General features: G+C 45.3%; 1 protein-coding gene across 2 annotated transcripts in view; it reads left to right on the forward strand.

Annotated features, from left to right (window-relative positions):
• The first annotated feature begins 1,895 nt into the window (after positions 1-1,895).
• Positions 1,896-23,985, forward strand: part of shroom2a (shroom family member 2a) — a 44,890-nt gene continuing 22,800 nt past the window's right edge. Inside the window, exons 1-3 of one of the 2 annotated variants that reach the window (XM_061824291.1) lie at positions 1,896-2,744; positions 3,860-4,073; positions 16,236-16,384. In XM_061824291.1, the coding sequence (XP_061680275.1) occupies positions 3,864-4,073; positions 16,236-16,384 (359 nt within the window). In that variant the 5' untranslated portion in view covers positions 1,896-2,744; positions 3,860-3,863. The remainder of the gene's footprint in view (positions 2,745-3,859; positions 4,074-16,235; positions 16,385-23,985) is intronic. The other variant, XM_061824289.1, reaches the window with a different exon arrangement.

Below are 23,985 nucleotides of genomic sequence, written 5' to 3' on the forward strand. Positions count from 1 at the left end.
CCATGAGCTCCGGCAACTGCCGCGAGCGAGCTTCCAGGCGGCGGAGGCCGTTAGCCCCGGACGCCAAAGCTAGGCTAAAACCCTCCGTCACGACCGAAGCCAGGCCATAAGCTCCGGCAGCGGCCGCGAGCGAGCTTCCAGGCGGCGGAGGCCGTTAACCCTGGATGCCGAAGCTAGGCTAAAGGCCTCTGCCACCACCGAAGCCAGGCCATGAGCTCCGGCAGCGGCCGCGAGCGAGCTTCCAGGCGGCGGAGGCCGTTAGCCCCGGACGCCAAAGCTAGGCTAAAACCCTCCGTCACGACCGAAGCCAGGCCAAAACCTCCGGCAGCGGCCGCGAGCGAGCTTCCAGGCGGCGGAGGCCGTTAGCCCTGGATCCCGAAGCTAGGCTAAAGGCCTCTGCCACCACCGAAGCCAGGCCACGAGCTCCGGCAACGGCCGCGAGCGAGCTTCCAGGCGGCGGAGGCCGTTAGCCCCGGACGCCAAAGCTAGGCTAAAACCCTCCGTCACGACCGAAGCCAGGCCATAAGCTCCGGCAGCGGCCGCGAGCGAGCTTCCAGGCGGCGGAGGCCGTTAACCTGGATGCCGAAGCTAGGCTAAAGGCCTCTGCCACCACCAAAGCCAGGCCATGAGCTCCGGCAGCGGCCGCGAGCGAGCTTCCAGGCGGCGGAGGCCGTTAGCCCCGGACGCCAAAGCTAGGCTAAAACCCTCCGTCACTATCGAAGCTCAGCTAAAGGCCTCCGCCACCCGAAAGCTTGGCTCGGGCCGACTGCGAGTTCGCTTGTCAGACTCCGCGTTATTCCCGTCCGAAGGACCATCCGAATAGTCAACATTTATTCCAGCCGCAGGTTCAAATCGGTATGGAAGTAGTCCTCCGTATTCCCGATCAACCGATCCAGCTATTTCTTCATCAGATGAGGATAAATCTGAGAAATCGGCCCCGGGCATAATGGTGTCCCGTGTAATCGAGCCTTTGTTGTACTTGGTGTGTCTTCTGGTAGGAAAGGGGAGATGATGGTGGTGTAACCCCATATTACAGGAAGTCATACAAGGAAAGAGATTACCAAAGAAGATGTGGGACATGCAGAGGAATGGGGAGAGGCGATGTAGGGTATATGACGACATGTACACCAGGTTGGACACGAAAGAAGGAGAAAAGGATATCTACGGGTTGGCCAGACAGATGGGGTAGAAACGGGAAGGATGTGCAGCAGGTTAGGCTCAGCTCTGAGCCCCTTCCTGTTTGCAGTGGTAACGGATAAGGTCGAGGAGCAATTAAAAAGCAGAAATGAAATAGAAAATATGTGCATGAATGAGAAGGACGGAGAGGGAAGAGTGAGGCTCCGGGGAAAAGAGAAAGCGACGTGGACCACTTCAAATAGTTGGGGTCAACAATCCACTGCAATGGTCAGTGTGGTAGGTAAAGAAGTGAAGAAACTGATGAAAAAAAAAGACTGGATGACTCATTGGCCACCAAAACTGAAGTCGCCATCCGCCATCTTGATACTCATCAAAACAAAAATGCCGACCTGTGCGTTAATCGCCTGTTTCGTGGCTGTGAGAAAATATTCCACAGGTAAGTTCGAAAGATTTATTTAAACACTGTTAAAGTCTGTTCGTAAAGTGGTTTTTTTTTTAATTTCCTGATGAGCTTAATTCACTTGAACAAAGTTTTGTTGTTCACTGTTCACTTTCTGCTTCACCTTAATGTTGATGTTTTTTCGCGAAAAAGCAATATCAATATTTTCCCAAACTTCATCAGTGGGTAAGCAAGAAAACACATTTTCTGTGAAATTTTTGATGAATTTCATAATACATAATTCTGCAAATTGAATTTGATTTTCAAATGCAAGGAAACAGTTTGAAATTTTCTGTCTGAAATAGGTTGCAGAGACAACAAATGAACAAGGCCTTTAGCGTGTATTTTGCCATTGAGAGTCCTTATTTCCAAACATTTATCGAACTGAATGACTTAAAATTTAATGTTTTAATGAGCAAAAAATGCTTGTGTTTTTTTGCTGTTATGATAATAGTGCTTCACAGCGTATTTAGCGAAAAGTTAACACGTCACGGAAATCGGGCCCTAGGTAATATGGAAGGTTTCTTGCTAGTCACGGTGTTCTACGCCTTTCCTTTGCGCTTCGCCTTTTTTTGGCTTACCAAGTCGAATCAAAAATCCATCATTTTACCATAACTGAAAAAATGTCAAGCTCACACGACCACTCCAATCCAACCTGTAAACCATGTCCTCCACGCGTTTTTAGGAGTACCAAGATGGCGGCCAAATATAAACAGTAGCCTTGCGTCACTTGCTGCGCGAGCCATCACCCAACCCACGGGGCTTGTGGGTAATGTAGTTATTTCACTCGCCGCACGCGTCTCCGCACTTTGAGTGCCTTCCGACAGAGGTCGCAACTGTGCCAATTTCCAAATCTACGGTGGCCAAATAGGAGCTAAAGCTAAAGCAGAGCTAACCGCTGCGTGCGTGTCTGCGTGCTGTGCGAGCGAGGCGCCGAGCCGCTGAAGTGCAACCCCCACAACCACACGAGCCTCTCGCACTCCTTTTGTGCCGGGCGAGCGACGTTTCAACTTCAACATTAAAGGATGAAGAATGCGTAAAAAGCGACGGCGGAACATCAGCGAACTGCGGCAACCCCGTCCGGACTGAGCGACCGAGTGGCCGACGAGACGACGGGGACGGTCGAGGATCGCCGACCGGTTGCTTGATCCACAAGTTGCATTCCCAGGTAAGGCGACGATTTTAAACGCTAAACCCGGCGTCGTTTTGGGCAAAACTTTATTCGCAGCCTAGTTCGGCGTTGCACCCGCGTCCCAAAAAGTTTGATCCAAGGTGTTTGTTGGCGTTTTTGTTGCGTTTGTGACTGGACAAGATGGTCTCTCCCCCTTCTTTGTGTTTGTATTCGGACTTTCTTGTGCTAAGAGCATTAAGGTGCCGTCTGGACGATGACAACAGGTGTTTAAAACACAAGTAACACGGTGATTTATTAGTTTTTTTAATGGTTTAAAAAAAAAAAATAAAACAGCATCTGACACCCCCCCCTCCCTGAGGAAAACGTTTCCAACGTTAAAATCTTTAAAATGAAGAGAAAATGTCATTGTAATGTTGAAATGATCTTTTATGAAGAGATGGGAAAAGGGCCTCACTTTGAACTTAAATAGACATATAGAAACTTGTTAAACTCTCGTACTTAAAGTTACCAAAAAAATCAGACTTTTACTACTTAAAAATATATTTTTTTCTTTTACTGTAACAATACATCAAAATTAAAATACGATTCATAGATGTGATGCACGGTTCGATGCGTTCATATATTTTTTAAAAAGTTAATGAATTTGGAAACATTGAGTGAAATGGAATGTTTTTAACGTACTCGTACAAATGTTTATTGTATTTAAAATTCATATGCGCCGCCATGTTGCGGGGTCAACATTGTTTTGTTGTGGTGCTTATTGGGGGGGGTTATAAATTCCTTTTGATATCAAACGCCAACGCGGTAGGAAAAAAACATGCTGATTATGTGGTCAAACACTATTATAATAATAATAAGACTAATAATAAATACATTTTTGACAAAATTTCAAAATGTTGCATTTGAATCGATTTTTATTTTATTTTTTTTAAATCACCTTTGACACGAAAATGTCATCCGGAGATGCAATTTGAGAGGGCTTGATGCAGAAATGTCCATTTAAAGATAAAAATGGCATTCAAATAATGACAATATTAACAAAGGGGATATTAATTACATGCATTTTTAATTCTGCTGCGGTCGAGTGACGTTATGTGTGCTCGTGACGTCTCCAGAACGACGGATGACATTGTTTGGTCCGGTTCTTTTAGCACCATGGATTCAGAGCAGCACGAGGTGGATCCGCACCACGCGGACGGCGCCGGCCACTGGCAGGTGACGGCGAAAGCGGGAGACTCGGACTCCGGGACCCGAGACGGGGACGGCGGCTGGAGGCTCCTGGAGGTGGCGCTTTCCGGAGGCGCCCCGTGGGGATTCACGCTCCGCGGCGGGCTGGAGCATCACGAGCCCCTGCTCATCACCAAGGTAAACCTGCCCGGAACTCGGAAGATGGAGGAAAAATACATATTGCGTTCTGTTCGACAGCGCTGCGTGTAGCTTGACTGATTGAAGCTCCTCCCCTCACTTCAACATAGTTGTTTGCCCCCGAGAATGGTCAAATCACTTTTTTTATTTTAGACACGGCTCTGGCCTCAGCACAAAAGCGGTGATAATACCAATAATTTTGAATCCATTGGGATTAGTTCCTCCCAAAATCCCGTGGTTCCAAATCAAATTTCCCCATTTGAAATCAACTTTAGCATTCATCTGTCGCAGCGCCCCAAAGCGTTCACATTTTTTGTTCAAGAAAAATAGCAAAGTATTGTATGAAAACATAATCAAACGTTTTAAAGGAAATGTAATGTCTGTGTGAGTTGTGGGCTTCAGCGGCACCTTGCGAATATTCTCATATTTGTGTTTAACTGTTCCATCCATCCATTTTCTTCACCGCTTATCCACACGAGGGTCGCGGGGAGTGCTGGAGCCTATCTCAGCTGTCAACGGGCATGAGGCTGGGTACACCCTGAACTGGTTGCCAGCCAATCACAGGGCACATCGAGATAATTAATGTTGCATGTTTTTGGAATGTGGGAGGAAACCGGAGTGCCCGGAGAAAACCCACGCAGGCACGGGATAGAACGTGCAAACTCCTCACAGGCGGCGCCGGGATCGAACCCGGAACCTCAAAGGTTCAACACTTTTCCAGCTTCTCCACCGTGCCGCCTTTTATTTTTATATATTTTATATATATATATATATATATATATATATATATATATATATATATATATATTTTTTTTTAACAACAAATTGAAATCAGAAGTCACGGAATATAGCGACAACCAAATATAAATCTGATCATTTCCGCAAAGATTGAGCCAAGAAATTTGATACATAATTCGATAACTAGAACAAGCACTACGTGTCGTAATAGTTTTTCTCCAGGAGGAACAAAATGGAGACGGGCCCAAATTTGGGATCATTTCATTGGCCGATCCCCTCGTTACTCAGCAGCTTAGCCCCGCCTTTTAAAGTCATACACACTCCAAATCACAGATACTACAGCGTAGAATGTGCAGAGGCGATTTGGTTCCAAACAAAACAAGGAAGTGACTATAAAATATGTTATGTTTTTATGTTAGCATTTTTAGTTGTGTTGTCACAAGTGCAAACGCGTCTCCCCAATAAGCGCTTTCCATTTAAAGACACCCGATAGGCTGCTTTGTTTACCCACCAAGCCCCCCTCGTCCACGACGAACGGAGCAGTTCGGCTGCGAGGCCGACGCTTTGAAACCACTTCATGAGCGGATTGCGACATGGTGGTTGACCGAAACTCTTTCCAGCCAATCATAATGTTCGGACAGTCGGTCTCGCAAATGTTTTCGTCAGTGTTGTTTCCTTTCGCCAGTGTCCTTTGATAATTGAGTGAATGACAGGAAATATGAGGGGGGGGGGGGGGGATAGCGGAACTTATTTTCCTGTAACTCATTAAACTTGGTGTCGGCGCTACGCGGGCTGCATGTGTAACCCACTAATGCGCCGCAACCTTTCGCCTGAGGTCACGCAATTCATAATTTGCCAGTTTTGCGCATTTTGCTTTTTATTTATTTTTTTTGTTTATTGTTCCAAAACAAGGTCCGGCCTCGAAAAAGGCTTTTAAGGCTACATCAACCTTCCAACTACAGGAAAACCAAACTATTGACGTACTTTTATCAAATCAAATCAAATTTGATTGATTTTTCTATCCCCAAACCATCCTTTTTTCAAACCGCTTATCCTCAGAAGGATCCCAGCTAACTTTGGGCGAAAGACAGACAGGCAGACGACACCCTGAACTGGTCGCCAATCAATTGCAGGGAAAATTATATATTCTTAAATATTTATACTTGACTGTAATTGTGTGGCGGCACGGTGGATCAGATGATAGAAGCCTTGGCCCTACAGTTCTAAGGACCCGGGTTCAATCCTGACCGCCTGAACCCGGGACCTCAGAACTGTGGCGAGGCCAGTGCTCTACAGCTGCGCCACCATGCCGCCTGTTTGAAATAAAAATAGAATTTTTAAATATTAAATATCTACATTAATGATTAAATTAAATATATATAATTAAATACTTTTAAATATTTTTGTTTTTAAATATTTAATATATATGAAATATTAAATATGAAATATTTAAAAAAAATATTTATACGTGTCAGAAGGATGGCCCAGCTGGTAAAGCGCTGGCCTCACAGTTCTGAGGTCCAGGGTTCAATCCCGGACCTGCCTGTGTGGAGTTTGCATGTTCTCCCCGTGCCTGCAAGTGTGGCTTTTCTCCGGGTGGGCACTCCGGTTTCCTTCCACATTCCCAAAAAACTTGCAACATTAATTAGACACTCTAAATTGCCCATAGGTGTGATTGTGAGTGCGGCTGTTTATCACGATGTGCCCTGCGATTGACTGGCGACCAGTTCAGGGTGTAGTCCGCCTGCCTCCTGCTCGTTGACAGCTGAGATAGGCTCCAGCACTCCCCGAGACCCTCGTGAGCATAAGCGGGATGGATGGATGTAATTGTGTACGTCAGTCACTGTGATTTGAGGGGCGCACACGCGCCTGCGCGCCGCCGCACTCGCAAATCTGCACAGTCGAGCACAAAAAAATCACGCGTATAAAATTTCGTTACGAGTGGAAATACATAGATATTGAAATTGCGATTGCGCACTTGTTGCACACTCTCAACGCACATGAAAACGGATCCAGCGCAGTGAACCACAGCCTGATGCCTTTTTAAAAAAAAAAAAACGAAAAAAAAAAACACGGAAGCACACTACTTCCTAGTTTACCTGACACCGCCCCCCTCCGCTCTTAAAGGGGTACACTCATAACTCCAAACAGAACACACAGCCGCAACTTTATATCTGCGGGCATGACAGGTGGACCACACCCATGACTTCATATCTGCGGGCATGACTGACCACACGCATACAGTGACTGGTGTACATTATTCTATGTCCGAACCTCGATTTTTAAGGCATACGATTGCCCCCCCCCCCCCCCCCCCTTTAGTTCCATCTCTTCAATCTCATTGCTCACGCAACGATTGTTTGTCCATTTTTTTCAACGGGACGTGATGAGCGGTGTTATAGTGAGCGTCGATACAACGCAGACTACAGGCTGTTCCCGTCACGGCGCAATCTGTGCTTCCATGTCGCCTGCGTAATCATTTACCAAGCGAGGCCAACGCCGGACGCTCAATTCCCGGCGCTAAAACGCCATCACCTGTTCGAGTTGCGCCTGTCGCTGCCTTCAGCATGGGCCCGAATGAGGTTCAAAGTTCAATCCAAAGGGGGCGCGACGCTCATGGGGTTTGGGATTTTTTTTTTTAACTGGATGCCACGACCACCACATTTAAAGGTGCGGCTTAATATGTCACCGTATAAAATGAACAGTGAAGACCGCAGTTTGATATTGACACCATTTTGCTGTTAATATTTCATTACCACACGCGTAGTAGAAGCAGCAGCCGAAGTTCACCTGGTGAGAGTTTAACCTTTTTCAGAGCAGCAATATTTTGTTCTGCTGTAGAAATTGATGCCTCGCGAATGTTTCAAATTGCGATCCGTGGCTTGTTTAATTTTTTTTCCCCCCCCAAGGCGGTACAAGTAGCCGAACGTGTCCTGTAAATGTAAAACGAAAACTCTCGCAGGTGGCGGCAATAGTTGCTCGGAAAATAGCAAGCAAGGAGCCGGAGTCGCTCACGAGTTTTGGAGGTGGTACAGTTTTTTTCGACTTGCCCATATTGGCCATTGCTGCTTCGCAGGTACTGTAGGTAGCTCACGGTACCAGAGGCACGATGGTACAAGATACTGTAACCAGATACAAAGTCAAGTGTTTCTGGGTGTAGTGAAGGGGAAAATAAAAGTACACAGATGTACAAATGTCTTCAATATACTGTAGCTCCAAAGCATGTCTTTTGTTTCAGAATGTATTTAGTTTTATATGTCATTTTTATTGGCTTCTATTTAAAGAGATTGTAACCTGCTCTCTGCTGCAGTTTTATTTATCCGTGTAACGATATCACATTCCATCACCAACTTTTTTTTTTTTTTTTTTTTAATCATCTGTACAACATACAGCCAATTCTGTCTGAATTCATATTCCCGATTCAAATCAGGTGATTGGCTGCGCTATTTTAGCGTGTTTTTTTTTCTTTAAAACCAGTTGTTTTCAATTTCATTTTCATCTTCATCATACTTGTAGATGGCAGCAGATTTTTGTCAAAAATGTCTCTGTACGTTTGCCCATTGATCCTTCCTCCAATAAGGTAAAGTTTACCAGTACTATTTGTTGAAAAGCGACCCCACACCATCATGCCCCCGTCTCCGAATTTCACTGTTTCTGGGGTTCTTTCACGCCTCCAACTTGGTGTGTGCATTATGGCATTCAAACAGTTCACTTTTGCGCTCATCTGATCCGACTGTATTGAACTGGCTCGTCCAAATGTTATCGAGCAAACTTGAAACGAGCTTTGACGGGCGTTTTTTTTTTTTTTTTTTTCAGCAATGAGCAGACTTTCGATGGTTTGGGCGTGTCCAGAGCCGAGAGAGTGAGTGCAATGGTAGAGGGGTGCTGAGGATGGGGCTGCCTGGCAAAAGAGCGAGAGGAAGACCAAAGAAAAGTTTGATGGATGTTGTGAGAGACGACATGAGGACAGTGCGTGTGAGAGAGGAGGATGCATGAGATAGGCTTAGATGGAAAAAGATGACACTCTGTGGCGACCCCTAACGGGACAAGCCGAAAGAAAAAGAAGAAGGGGTCTTACTTGATGAGCTTGAGTACAAGTCCATGGCGGCGCAGTGCATCGCTCACTGTTTTCCTCGTGACAACTGTACCTGCTAATTCCAGGTCTTTTTGAAGCTCGCTACAGGTGATACTTCGCTCTTGGGCAATTATTCTTTGCACTCCTCCATCAGAAATCTTGAAAGGAGCACCTGATCGAGGGAAGTTTATGGCGGTATGATTGGCTTTCCAACTCGGGTATTACGGCCCCAGCCGCGCTCACCGGAATGTTTGGAAGCTTGGATATGCGCCTGTAACTAATACCATTGATATGTTTTGCAACAATTAGTTCGAGACTGCTCTCTGCTCTTGGCCATACCCAGAAAGATGTATTCACTCACATCTTTGGAATGAGACCTTTTTGCGGGCCATCAATTCGGACTGAACCATCTGATTTTTTTTTTTTCCCCTTTGCACTGACCAGGGGGTGGATTGCTCTTTGATTATTGATCGATGTTGAGGGTTGTCTCGGCTTTCAACGGCTTTTTGCACCTCCAAGTGTTCAATACTTTCATGCATAACCTAATTTTTGAGCTCCTTTATTCTACTTTCTTTGAATGTGTGGATTACGTTCGTTGTTCCCAACATCCTGTGGAATTTTTTGGTCAATAGCATCTTTGGAAGTATATTTATTGACGTGTGTGTGTGCATATATTTTTGACACTCCTGCATAAAAATAATTGACACAAAATAATTCAAAGTCAAGTCTTATTATGTAAAGCTTTAAAGACGTGTTTGTGTATATAAAATATATGCACAATGGTCCACAGTGCGTGGAGAGGTTTCGGTTTCCTGGATCTAATTAAAATTCTTCACATTCCTCTCATGACTCAGGTAATGCTCGAGGTCTCGGCGGCCCTAAAAGTCCTCACTCAGGATCAACTTAAATAATCCCGTTTTTACATGACCCAGCTGGGTACGGCGCCCCCGCAGCACACGTTCGCATTCCGCGGGATGACATATTGTTGCCGAACGCGAGAGACCGTTCTCTCGCTTATCGCGCTGGGGGGGATAAATCAAGCTCGCTTTAAACACGCCGGATTCATTGTTGGCTCCCTTTTTGGGTACGGTTTTTGCGGAAGATCGTTTTTCTGGTTTGGAAGATTCCACCGATTTTTGAAGAACTTTTCGATAGCGAGTCTCACGCAGCCCGCAGACGTTTTATCAAATGTGACAGTGGTGGAGGGGTTTGGTTCTTTTATAGATTCCATATCATATCGGGGGAGTAGATATGCTACGCTTGCCTTCAAAAGTCTTTGCGCCGTTTATTTTCTTTATTCCGCCCAGTTTATCGCGAAACTCGCCCTTGCCTCTCGCCCAGTTCCAGCTGGGGTTAGACTCCAGCTCACCTGTGACGCTAACGACGACGATCCCGAAAGGAAGCGCATGAATGGAGGGAACCGTTTGTCAAGCGTCATTCAAACCAAGCCCCGACCACATGTGAGGTTTGTTGTCAGCGTCTCGTCAGCAGAAAGTACGCATTCCTTCCCCTCTCGCACCCCCACCCCCCCCCCCCCCACGCCATATCCTTCCCCTCCGAGGGACTATTTTTCACGGTCATCCAGGATAGCTGCGCGTTGACTGATTGTAGCCTGGAGGAAGAGAGTCAACAAAGGACGCGCTATGTGGCTCGCGCTGATTAGGCGAGAAGCGACGTGAACTGTTTGGAAAAGGAGGTGTAAATCTCCCGGAGAAGTCGGACGTTATTTTTGTTTGTCTGGCTCGTACTTGACTGCATTCTTTACGTGTTTACGGAGTTGTTTGAAATGAAAGCCAAACCGCTTGAGGCTGATGAGCCGTTAATTTTTTTTTTTTTTTTTAACACCTCGTACCCGACGTAATGAGCGGCCGCTATAAGAAGAATTTGTTTGACAACTGACTGTTCGGTGTGCGTATATCCTTGTGATTCGTTTTTGCAAGCGTGCTAATAAGAGGTCTTCAGTTTGCCGTCTGAGGGCGGTGATTAAGCGGCGCTCGAACCCTCGGTGCTGTAAAACACTTTCACAGGACGAGGTCCAAAGCGCTCTTAAAACGGCGTCTCGTACCCCCTTTTTCACCGCGGAGCCTCGGTGTCATCTAACTTTTAACATGATGTCGTGTTGCCCGTTTGTTTCGGGCAATAATTCCCGACCGGTGCGCCAACAGATTATCAGATTTGCCGCGAGAAATTTCACTTAATTGGTCTGAAAATGTTTTCCTAGAAACAGGGTCAGAAAATTATCAGTTATTACGAACGCGAATGCATCTTTGTTCATTCATCTAACCCAGCAACGTAGAATGCTACTAAATGCTCTTCCGCTATACGACTGCCGGGAGAATAACCCGTTTCCGCTTGGTTCCATTCATACAACAGAATAATAGTTTCACTTCAGATTTCACTCTAGATGAGCGGCCGGAGTCCAAGGTACCGTATCTACGGTATACATGGTGGTTTGGTATATGGCATAGATTTCCACACTACCGACCAATCACAGTGACACATGTTGATGCCGCTATTCTGTGAAAATGGCTTTGGCAGCATTTTTTTAAACAGCTCCCGGTCAGATAAAATAATTCACCGTCTTCCTCGTGGCAAAAAAATTAACAGTTCTGACAAGTATCGGAATAACTGAAGGAGGGCAAATAGCTGCATATGACACACCAAGCAAGAAGAAAATGTTCTAAGCCTTCATGGCGGAAGATTATGATGCTCAACTACCGTAATTTCCGGACTATAGAGCGCACCTGATTATAAGAGTCACCCAGTACATTTTTAAAGGAAAAAGCATTTTGTACATACACAAGCCGCACCTGAATTAAAGCTGCACGTGCCCGCATTAAAAACGAGATATTTACAAAGAAAGATGGTACACAGAAAGCGTTTTCAAACTTTTAATAATATACCGTAGCTTTAATTTTCCAAACAGTGCCTGTGACGTGGCAGTAACACAGCAGCAACACGCTAACACCGCGCTAATTGGTTAAAAAAAAAAAAAAAAGAAACATACTGGTAAAAATCACTGAGACGCGGCAGTTACAAGGCAGCAACATGCTAGCAGAGTGCTAACGCTAGCACAGTGTTAACAGGGTCGGTTAAAAAAAAACATACCGGTAAAAATCACTGAGTCTCGGCAGCAACATGCCAGCACAGTGCTAATGCTAGCACAATGCTAACAGGGCCGGTTAAAAAAAAATACATACCGGTAAAAGTCACTTCTCAGCACATATATTCCAGCGGTCTCTCACTCACTTTTTCTGCTCGAGTGCCCCCTTGTGGCCGTTAGAAAAAAGTGCGCAAATTTGCCGCATAAGCCGCTGGGTTCAAAGCACGTGAAAAATGTTGGGACTTGTAGTCTGGAAAATACAGTACTTGAAGTGGGTATGGGTAAAACTTTCGCACCCTCCCAAGCATTCGCTGAATTGAGCTTTTGTTGATTTTTGACTTTTAGTGCAGCCCTCCGGAAATCCTTTCCTTGGTTTTTTACGTGAACGTCTGGTCTGGGAGTTCACAATTTTCATCAGTGGCGGCATTAACATAACCAGTTTTGAGAAACCTACCAGGGATAGCATAAATTGCACTCTGCCTTAGACGGCCATAAAGCGTCTCGAGTTAGCACGGAACTGCAGTCGTGACCATAAAAACTTATTGCCAGACGCTAATGTTGCTACGCTGCTCGACCAATTTTGTGGAGTTTTCTACAAAGAAAAAAAACTACTGTCACATGACCTGTTCTACTTCCCACACTGCTTTTCTCTTGAATAATTGAACATTTTTCTTCAAGGACACCATTTGGAACGTCCTTGTAATTTTGATGGATCAACTTTGGAGAATCTCTCGCATTTTTGGCTGATATTTTTGGTTTATTGGTGGTTTTTTTTTTTTTTTAACTGAAACTTGCCGGACAATTGTAGAAGGGGTTCTCTGAATCGCAGATGAAATGAAAAGATTGAGGAGAGATCCTGAGAAATTCTATTGTTTTAGTCTTAATTTGAAGGCATTTGTGACTGGAATTTCCATCCACCCATCCATTTTCTACTGTTTTCCGGGTCAGGTCGTTTCAGGAGGGATACCCAGACTTCCCTTTTCCTAGCCACTTCTTCCAGCTCTTCCGGAGGGATCCCGAGGCGTTCCCAAGCCAGCCGAGAGACTTGGTCTCTCCAGCGTGTCCAAGGTCGTCCCCAAGGTTTCTTTCCGGAGGCACATGCCCAGAACACCTCACCAGGCATCTGAATCAGATGCCCCAGCCACCTCATCTGGCTCCTCTCAATGCGGAGGAGCAGCGGCTCGACACTGAGCCCTTCCCCGATGACCGAGCTTCTCACCCTCTCTCTAAGGGAGAGCCCGGACACCCTGCGGAGGAAACTCATTTCGGCCACTTGTATCCGGGTTTTGTTCTTTCGGGCTCGTGCCCATAGGTGAGGGTAGGAATGTAGATCGACTGGTAAATTGAGAGCTTCACCTTTTGACTTCGCTCCGCATCACTCCAGACGCTGCACCGATCCGTCTGTCGATCTCCCGCTCCGATCTTCCCTCCCTCGTGAACAAGACCTTAAGATACTTGAACTCCTCCTCCACTTGGGGAAGGAGGAGCTCATGCCAAACCTGGAGAGGGTACGCCACCCTTTTCCGACTGAGGACCATAGTGTTGGATTTGGAGGCGCTGATGCTCTCGGCTGCGACACCTTGCGGAGGAAACTCATTTCGGCCGCTTGTATCCGGTATCTCGTTCTTTCGGTCACGACCCAAAGCTCGTGCCCATAGGTGAGGGTAGGAACGTAGATCGAATGGTAAACTGAGAGCTTCACCATTCGACATCGGTCCCTCTTTACCACAACGGACCGACACAAAGTCCACATCACTGCAGACGCTGCACCGATCCGTCTGTCGATCTCCCGCTCGGATCTTCCCTCGCTCGTGAACAAGACCCCAAGAGATGCTTGAACTCCTCCACTTGGGGAAGGAGGATCTCATGCCAGACCCGGAGAGGGTACGCCACCCCTTTTCCGACCGATGACCGTAGTCTCGGATTTGGAGGTGCTGATTCTCATCCCGGGCCCTTCACACTCTGCTGCGAAACGCTCCAGTGAGAGTGGCGGTCACGGTTTGATGAAGCCAACAGAACCGCATCATCTGCAAAGAGCAGAGATGCGATGCTGAGCCCAGCAAACCGGAACCCCTCTACGCCTCGGCTGCGGCTAAAAATTCTGCCCATAAATGTTACGAACAAAATCGGTGACAAAGGGCAGCCAGATTTTGGTGTTCAGGTCAGAAGAGAATGTTGTGTTGACCATCTTAGAGTCAAAAAAATGAACTTTAAAACTCAAAACTGTTGACCTGGTTTGTGAAGTCCACCACAACGCCACAATTGTGATCTTAAAATCCTGAAAGCTGCAGAAAAGCTGACTTTGATGCTGCCGCAACGTCTGCGTTTGGACTTGTTTAATTTATGTTTTAGCAACACATTTAAATATATCCAAACGCGCTGCTTTGCAGTCGGCAGCGCGCGATCCGTCGAGAAGGCCTCAGCCATCGATTTCGGCTTCTTCCACAGAATGCATGACCATATCGGGCCCAGGTCGGGAACCCGGCCAGGCTCCATTAAACCCCCCCCCCCCCCCCCCTCGCAACCATGGCGGAATGAGGAACGAATAATGAGAAGAAGCTAAGACGGTTGACCGTTATCCGGGCTCCCTTGTGTTGAGGATAAGAACCACGTAATGTTCTGTAAATGTACACATGCCTGCATGATGGAGTCATCTGTACGCCCCCCCCCCCCACCCCCCAACGCATGCTTCACTGATAAACTTAACAAGGTTGGGGCATGCTGTCGTATCTGTGTGAGGTTTTTTTTTTTTTTGTGTGTGTGTGTGTGTTTTGTTTTTTGGTTTGCAGCCAGTGGTGGGTAGCAACCAAGTACAAATACTTTGTGACTCTGCTGCTTACCGGAAGTCAAATTTTCAGGTGTCGGTACTTTTACTTGACTGTTTTATTAGACTATATTTGAAAACATAACTGTACTTCCTGTTTGTTATTTTGTCTAAACGGGCTTGTTTTTTTCATGAGGAACAGAATTTCATTTTTACTTCTGTACTTGTCTGTACATTTAAAAGCATTTTTATTTTTTTTATTTTTAAATTGCGCAGTTGAACCAGTCCTTTTATTTTGACTGACCGGACGTCGTTTCCTGCGAGGTCCGTTTTGACCCGTCAGTTTGCACATCGGCGTTCACCACCGGCTGACCTTGCGTCCGACAGACGTTTCGTCCCAGGTGTCTGCCGTCAGTCATCCGTCCATCTGTTTTCTTTGCCGCTTATCCTCACAGAAGACAGCCATTATGTACAAGAAAAGAATGACAAAGGAGTTGACAAGGATTTACATATTTAGTGTAATTATGGCTTTTACTGATTGACAAAACTGCATTCAAACTTTCAGTTTTGCTGTTGGAAGAACAGAAATCTTGACCCCCCCCCCCCCCACCACAAAAAACACAAATCTGACAAACATTTCCCAAAATGTCACACAAAACATTTTAAAAGGACGAAAACCCCCCCCAAAAAATGTCATCCATCTATCCATTTTCTTTGCCGCTTATCCTCAAGAAGACGGCCATTATGTACAGGAAAAGAATGCCAAATGAGTTGACAAGGATTTACACTATTACTGTAATTATGGCTTTTACTGATAGACAAAACTGCATCAAACTTTTAGTTTTGCTGTTGTAAGAACAGAAATCACAAATTTGACAAACATTTCCCAAAATGTCACAAAAAAACTTTTTAAAAGGACAAAAAAACAAAGTAAATGTCATCCATCCATCCATTTTCTTTGCCGCTTATCCTCATGAGGGTCGCGGGGAGCACCGGAGCCAATCCCAGCTGTCAACAGGCAGGAGGCGGGGTTACACCCTGAACTGGTCGCCAGCCAATCGCAGGGCACGTAGAGACAGTCGCAATCACACCTCGGGGCAATTTAGTGCCGATTAATGTTGCATGTTTTTGGGATGTGGGAGGAAACCGGAGTGCCCACCCGGAGGAAACCCACGCAGGCACGGGGAGAGCATGCAAACTCCACACAGGCCGACGCTTTAGCAGCTCAGCCACCATTTTAATTTTTTTTTTTTTTTTTTTACTTAGTGTTTGTCATCCGTAAAGACGCTAAACTGTCCCGCTCCTGACGTGCATCCTTTTTTTTTTTTCGACTTAATTTTAACGTGAAACACATTCTAGCGCAAATTTGGTGTCTGGATCTTTAGTTGCTGACTTCCCCATCTTGTTACCGCTACGATCACGCAGCGGTTCTTATTCGCGGACAGTACAGTCGACGTATTTAGCGCGTTGTTTTTGTGCCAGGTGGAGGAGACGAGCAAGGCAGCAGCTGTGGGCCTGCAGGCGGGCGACGAGCTGGTCAACATTAACGAGATTCCCCTGAGCGGCTTCAGGCAGGAGGCGATCTGCTTGGTGAAAGGATCCCACCGGACCCTCAGTCTCATGGTGAAAAGGTGAGCGCGGCGACAAGCTTTCTCGCCAGCCGGCCGATCCTGTTCGCGCTTTTCGTGACGCGTCAAGGAAGACGGGTTGTGGGTGACATCATCCCCTAAACGCACGCACGCAACTTTTGGACTAAGTCCAACTAGGACGCATTGGCTCGTGATGGGAAGTACCCATCAACAAATACTTTGTTACTGTACTCGAGTAAATGTATATTTGTTTCAGGTATCGTCAGTATTTTTACTTTTACACCCTACATTTGTAAACAGAGGCCTTTACTTTCTTCTGTCAAAATATGATTTTTTTTTTTTTTTTTTACAACCTCCACTGATGACGACGACTGTGAACAACAAAGAGGGGAAGAAAGTCCGTTAAGATTCGAATTACTCGATTTAAGATCTTGAAGTTATGAATCACGTAGCGTGACCAGTGATTCGCAGGCTTGGTGGCATTTTTTGGGTGGGGGCGGGGCTTCACATCGATTATCCCCCCCCCCCCCCCGCCAAAATAATGGGAGATAATCATTTTCTTCCATAAACTGCCGACACACAGCGTTAACACTAACAACACGGCAGGTCTGCTGCTTATGAGGCACCACACGTACTGTACATAATGAATCCCCTTTGGAATATTTTTGATTTATTGATGTTAAACTGTCAAACGCTTAAATTTGAGTTATTCAAACATATTAAATGTTGTGCTTAAAGGGCCACTTTCTTCAGGTTTTTGAATAATTTCATTTTCTTTTTACTGTAGGGGAAAATTGAATAAAAAAAAAAATTGCGAAAGTCATCAAAATGAAATCAGTACTTCTACTTTTGCCATCTTTTTCTGTGCAAGTATCCGTACTTCGACTTAAGTAATCGCTGCGAGTACTTTTGCCACCACTGTGCTTCACCTTTACGCTCCTTTACACCTTCAATATCTCCGTGACGTTCTCGCGGTTTCATATCTTGTTTAAACTGATGAATCATTCGTCGGGCTCCTTCCAACAAACGGCCTGTGTGCGCGCAACAATGGCGGCTTTGTCTGCCGGTCGCTACCCGCTTGTCTTTCTGTATGTTCTCATATCATATCATAACTTGCACACACACACACACACACACACAGAGCCTTCCTTATAAGGAAGGCCTTTCACTGTTAGTCTCACCACAAGAAGAGGCTTTGAGTGGCAACCGGTTTTATCTTGAAAACAATATGGCGGAGGGTGGTAGAGTAGCCAAAAATTGGAGTCAAGATTCTGTCCTCCCTAATATTACTGGTGAAAATATGCATTTAAGTGCGAGAAAAAATATGGCATAGTCATGCTTTTAATCCAAATATCGACATCAAATAAAGAATTTGTACATGCCCAACAATATCACATTAAATGAAACAATAACAAATCACGTTTTTGGAAAATAATGTAAGGCAAACTGTACGAAAGTAAATTACTGCCACCAGGATTTGAATTTGAACTGTAAAGTCATCACATTTTCAATTTACATTCATTTTTACATTCATTTACAATTCGCTGTTTAAAATTCACCGTCTGTGCCAGCACGCAGGGTTACTTCAGGTCAGAAGCGAACAGCCAGCCAATCGCAGTTCTCTTTCTTAGTCACGTGACGCCACATACTAATAAAGGGTAACTGGATTGGCCGGCTGTTCGGTTCTGACCCGAAGTAACCCTGCCCGGTGGCACGGACGGTTGAATTTTAGACGCCGAATTGTACCCAGTTGAATTGTTAACATTGAAAAGTGACACTGAAATGCAACTATTGAAAATGTGATCGCTTTACATTTCAAATTCGAATCCTGTTGTCTGCGCCATTTGAAATTCAAATCCTGGTGGCACTAATATACTTCCATAAAACTCACCCACAAAAAAATTATTTTTAATTTACTTTGTTTGTTTGTACTCGGGGAAACTGTGCAGAAAGGCTGACCAGGCAGAGACGACCCAGTCAGTTGTTTCTGACTCGTTTCACGTGAATTTGTCAATTCGGAAACTCGGTTCTGCCTGGGCCCATGCGGAGTTCATTTGGGCTCACGTGACTGCCAGGCTCGGTTTATTTGCTGGAACTGTCATTTGACAGCGCCCGAGGGAGAAGTTTCGATGACGAGCTCAACGTAGTTGATCACGCGAGCAAAAATTGATTTGTAAAAATGAAGGGAGTGATGGTCGAAATGAAAAATCCTAAAATAAACCAAAATTAGCACCAATTTTTTTGGTTTTTTGAAAAACTTAGCAAAATAATTTGTCTTCTTTTTAAGGGAACTTTACAGACGAGTGCAATTTCTGTCATCAAAGTACATTCTTCTGCTTTTTCCTTTCGGCTTGTCCCGTTAGGGGTCGCCACGCAATGTCGCATTTTTTTTTTTTTTGCAGTTTTACACCGGACGCCCTTCCTGACGCAACCCCTCTGCATTTTAGCCGGGGAGAGAAGCGTATTCCCAGGCGGTCTCCCGTCCAAGTACCGAACCGGGGCCAAACCCGCTCAGCTTCCGAGATCTGACGAGGCCTGTAATCAAAGTACAGGATTGTGCTTTAATTTAGAGTTGCAAGCGAGTGAACGTTTCAAGTGCTGCCAAAAGCAAAACAATTTTTTACGGAATAGTCGCGCAACTCGACGGCCACAAAGTCAGGAACACTTTGGGTCCCGTTCGCGATCCGCGTTAGAACACAGGAAGCCTCTGTACCATGCGTACAGTTTCCAAATGGAAATGCGCTTTTTGTCGAGGTCGCCCGTCCCTCGCTGGCTGCCGCTGATTTGCGATCAATACCGTCGTTGCGAAACAATGCGGGCGCTTGTTGTTTTGAGCGCATCGCAGCGGGAGGCGTCGAGCGCTCATCTGCTTATTGTTGCCGTCCCCACGCTAAATGGAGAAAGATGTTTCCTGCTGACAGGATCGTATTGTTCTTAGTGGGTTTTCCGCAGCGTCTGAGCCGCGCGGGACCCGTCGGCTTCCTTCCTGCTCTCGGGCCGTGTTCAAAAATTGCCTCGACGAGCGTTTACGAGGTTATCCAAACCATATTTGCTAGTTTGCGGGACACCGTAGTCGTTTCGTAAACTCTTGTTTACCAGCAGAAAAATCTTATGAGTATGGTGTAGATTTTATATCATAGTCAAAAGGGCTTTCTGGAGGGAAAAAAAAAAAAAAAAAAAAAGTGTACTGCAGAAAAATAATACACAGACCTTTGAGAATTTTTTTTTCGGGGTGAAACAGCTCATCAAATAATGAAATAGTTTTGTTAAATGATGCAGAATTTAAGTTTTTTTTTCTCAGTCAAATACTCAATTCTCCCCCAAAAAATAATAATAAAAAAATATATATATATTAAAAATTATATATAATAATAATAAAAAAATATATGTATATAATAACCAAATAACCTGAATCTGTTCATGATGCACAATTTTTTTTCTCGATCAAATATTTAATTCTCCCCCCAAAAATATATATATTAAAAATTATATATAATTAAAAATAATTATATATATATATATATAATATATATATATATAGATATATATATATATATATTCAAATGCTTCAGCCTTGAAAATGACATCTCGAGTCATAAATATACCTATCCAAATAACATGAATGTGTTCATGATGCACAATTGAGTTTTTTTCTCGGTCAAATACTCAATTCTCAAAACAAAACATATATACAAATATATATATATATATATATATATATATATATATATATATATATATTCAGATCCTTCAGCCTTTAAAATGACATCTCGAGTCATAAATATACCTATCCAAATAACATGAAACGCATTGAAAATACGAACAAGGAAGGAAAATATATTTTTTTTGGAGGGGGGGAGGGGGGGTCAAACAAAATTTCAAATGAATCCTTTTGTAGCATCGCTGTCCTCGCTATCTCGCGGATCATGTTGAACAGGAAGCTGTCGGAACCTGCTCCCGACTGCAGGTGCGGCCTCTTTACAAGCGGTGCAGTGACAAAAGTGGGATTGTTGATGAAGCGCCATCGCAGATCGCCACCCACGCCAGCTCCAGAGGTGCGGAGCGCATTTGAGCGCGTGCGCGACGTGCCTCGACGTGGCACACTGACGGTTTTTTGCAATGGTATTAAGTACATGTGACTGGTTCATTCATACAATCAAATGACATGTAACAAGTATAATATATTTCAACAGCTTTCTCATATTTCACTCTGAAATTTTTAAAGCTAACTTCATGCTGGCTTAGGCGCACCCTTGATGATTATTATTATTGTTATTATTTTTTTTTTTTTAAATTCCGGGCGGCACAGTGGGTCAGCTGGAAAGCGTCGGCCTCACAGTTCATAGGTCCTCGGTTCAATCCTGCCTGTGTGGAGTTTGCATGTTCTCCCAGTGCCTGTGTGGCTTTTCTCCGGGTGGGCACTCCGGTTTCCTCCCACGTCCCAAAAACATGCGACATTAATCGGTCGCTCTAAATTGCCCCGAGGTGTGATTGTGAGTGCAGCTGTTTGTCTCTATGTGCCCTGCGATTGGCTGGCGACCAGTTCACAGTGTACCCCGCCTCCTGCCCGTTGACAGCTGGGATAGGCTACAGCGCTTTCCGCGACCCTTGTGAGGATAAGCGGCAAAGAAAATGGATGGATGGATGACATTTACTTTGGGTTTTTTTTTTGTCCTTTTTAAAAAGTTTTTTTGTGACATTTTGGGAAATGTTTGTCAGATTTATTTTTTTTGGGGTGAGGGGGGGGGTCAAGATTTCTGTTCTTCCAATGACAAAACAAAGTTTGAATGCAGTTTTGTCATAATTTGCCCTATGACTGACTGGAACAAGTTCAGCTCGTCATCTGCCTTTCGTCCAAAGTTAGCTCCGATAGGCTCCAGCACTTCTGTGACCCTTGTGAGGATAAGCGGATTGAAAAAAGGATGGTTTTGTGCTAGAAAAGAAATTAAATTAGTCATAATTAGATTGGCTGGCAAGCAGTTCAGGGTGTACGCCGCCTCCAACTCGTTGACAGCTGGGATAGGCTCTAGCACTTACCGCGACCCTCGTGAGGATAAGCGGGAAATGGATGGATGACTGACTGCAGACACCTGGGAGGAAATGTCTATCGGACGCAAGGTCAGCTGGTGATGTACGGCGATATTAAACTGACATGTCAGAGCGGTCCTCGCAGGAAACAAGGACTGATTCAACCGCTGTGTTTACAAGTTTTTTTTAAAAAAAGTTTTTTGATGTACAGAAGTAAAAATGAAATCCTATTCCTCATGAAAAAAAACAAGCCTGTTTAGGAAAAATAATAATGAGCACTACCGTGACCCTCGTGAGGATAAGTGGCTAAGAAAATGGATGCATGAAATAAATTCCGTCTCCAAAGCCAGGTTCACTGACCAACAGGAAATTTGTAGACTCACAAAAATACTCTCGTGAGGCAATGACCAGAAAGACACAAGAAGTGTCCATATTGCCCATTGCCAGGACTCCATAAAAAAGCAGTTTTCCCAAGTCCACAATTCAGCCACTCAGAACGGTCTTCCCCACTACACCAGTCACTCACATTTGAAAAATGTCAGTCATGCCCGCAGATATATAGTTGCAGGTGTGTGCTCTTTGTAATTCTCAGTGTACCCCTTTAAGAGGCGAGGGGGGCGGTGTCAGGTAAACCAGGAAGTAGAAGTAGGCTGAGCAGCAGCTCTTTATTAGGGACCGAGTGCTGGTTCACTGCGGTGGGTCGGTTTTCATAAGCGCTGAGAGTGTGCGACGAGTGCGCAGTGGCGCACCTTAGAGGGAACATTGGTCGTTCGTGGCGCTCTCGTTGTTTTGGAGGTAGCAAGAGGGAACACTGCTAGCCTGTTCTTGAAGCTGGATGGCAGAAGCTCGAGTCCTCGGGTCTGCCATTTCAATTCGATGTGGTCTTTTCGGAGGGGTCCATCAAAAATTGAAGTTTTTGTGCAATTGCTACCAAATTAGAACCACAAATTTTAGACAGATGTGTGAGAGTAAATTGGTAAACATTTTGAGTTTCTGACACGGAGTGTGGGCGGGCCGTGGCGCCAAAGCTTGTTGACTCACCAACGCTACAAAACAGGAAATACTCATAGTTTGGTCACGTTTTGAAAATTCAGCCCTCCGAGCCGGTTTGGCTCAGCAACGCGAAATTTGGTGTCTATCTTGAGTAGGCCCACAAATACACAAGAAGTCTTCCATTTTGGTCTGAAGGTTTTGCTTTTGGCCGTTGAAATGGGTCCTTCAAAGAAGAACTTGTTCGAACGCAACAATTTTGGAATTTCAAAACCTGTAGTTTTGCTCCAATGTGAAATTCGATTAATAGTCATGCTCATAAAGCCTCGTGACAAAAAGACTTGCTAGCTTTGTTAAAATAACCGTTTTAGATGTATTTGGGCCATTTCCAATGGGTCCATCCATTTTCTTCGCCGCTTATTCTCACAAGGGACGCGGGGAGTGCTGGAGTCCATGAACTGAACACACCCTGAATCGCAGGGCACATTTGAGGCAAATATTGTGAGCATGTGAAAAGGGAACGCTCAACATCAATAAAATCCCAACTATCGGACCGATCTTTCTGATACGGTGGTACCTCTACTTACGAACGTCTCTAGTAATGAAAAACTCAGGTTACAAAACGCCTCCGGAAAGATATTGTCTCTTGTTACGAAGGAAAATTCAGGTTACAAAAGGCAAAAATAGGTACTGGTAATCGCAGCCCCCAAATTTCATCCATTTCTTTGCCCCTTATCCTCACGAAAGGTCGCGGGAGTCTATCCCAGCTGTCATCGGGCAGGAGGCGGGATACGCCCCGAACTGGTCGCCAGCCAATCGCAGGGCACATTGAGACAGACAACAGTCACACTCAGAAGCTCACCTACGGGCAATTTAGCGTGTCCAATTAATGTTGCATCTTTTGGGGATGTGGGAAGGAACTGGAGTGCCCGGAGAAAACCCACGCAGATACGGGGAGAGCATGCTAACTCCACACAAGCGGGTCCGGAATCGAATCCGGGACCTCAGGATTGTGAGACCAACACTTTCCAGCTGACCCACCGTGCCCCCCCCCCCCCCTTTCCAATGGGTCCTTTCCCGATAAACCGGATTGTCGTAAAGATCCGACGATGCCCTTGACTGCCCCCCAAAGGCCCAAACATGTAATTGACGCTGACGTAACGTTTACCTTGCCCTTCACTCTTTAGCGCTTTAGTTCAGACCTCTCTCGTTCTTTCTCTCCCTCCCACCATATCCAAGCAACTCTGGGAATCATTAAAACTTTACAACGCGCGAGCTCTCGTCATGCATTGCAGCGGTTGGGCCCCCCCTTCTGGCGTTTTTGCTGAAGTGCATTTATCATGGCCTTGCATTTGTTTGTCGACGTTATAGCGGCGCGCGGCGTGGTTTTCGTGGTTACGTTTTAAGGCCTCGTATCCTACAGAGCTTCGGTCCACCATCCAGTTCTACCTGGAAAAGCTGAGCGGACACAGCAGGTTTTTTTGTTTTTTTAATAAGCCCACGCAGCATCTTTGGAATGCGCTACGCCGAATTCATTGCTTTGCGGCGGAGGACGTTCAGGTGACGAACTTGCAACCCATTTTGTGTGGTCAGTGCAGTCGCTGACAATCGTTGTTGGAAAACGG

Source organism: Syngnathoides biaculeatus, chromosome 7 (genome assembly GCF_019802595.1).
Source record: "Syngnathoides biaculeatus isolate LvHL_M chromosome 7, ASM1980259v1, whole genome shotgun sequence".
Lineage (NCBI taxonomy): Eukaryota > Metazoa > Chordata > Actinopteri > Syngnathiformes > Syngnathidae > Syngnathoides > Syngnathoides biaculeatus.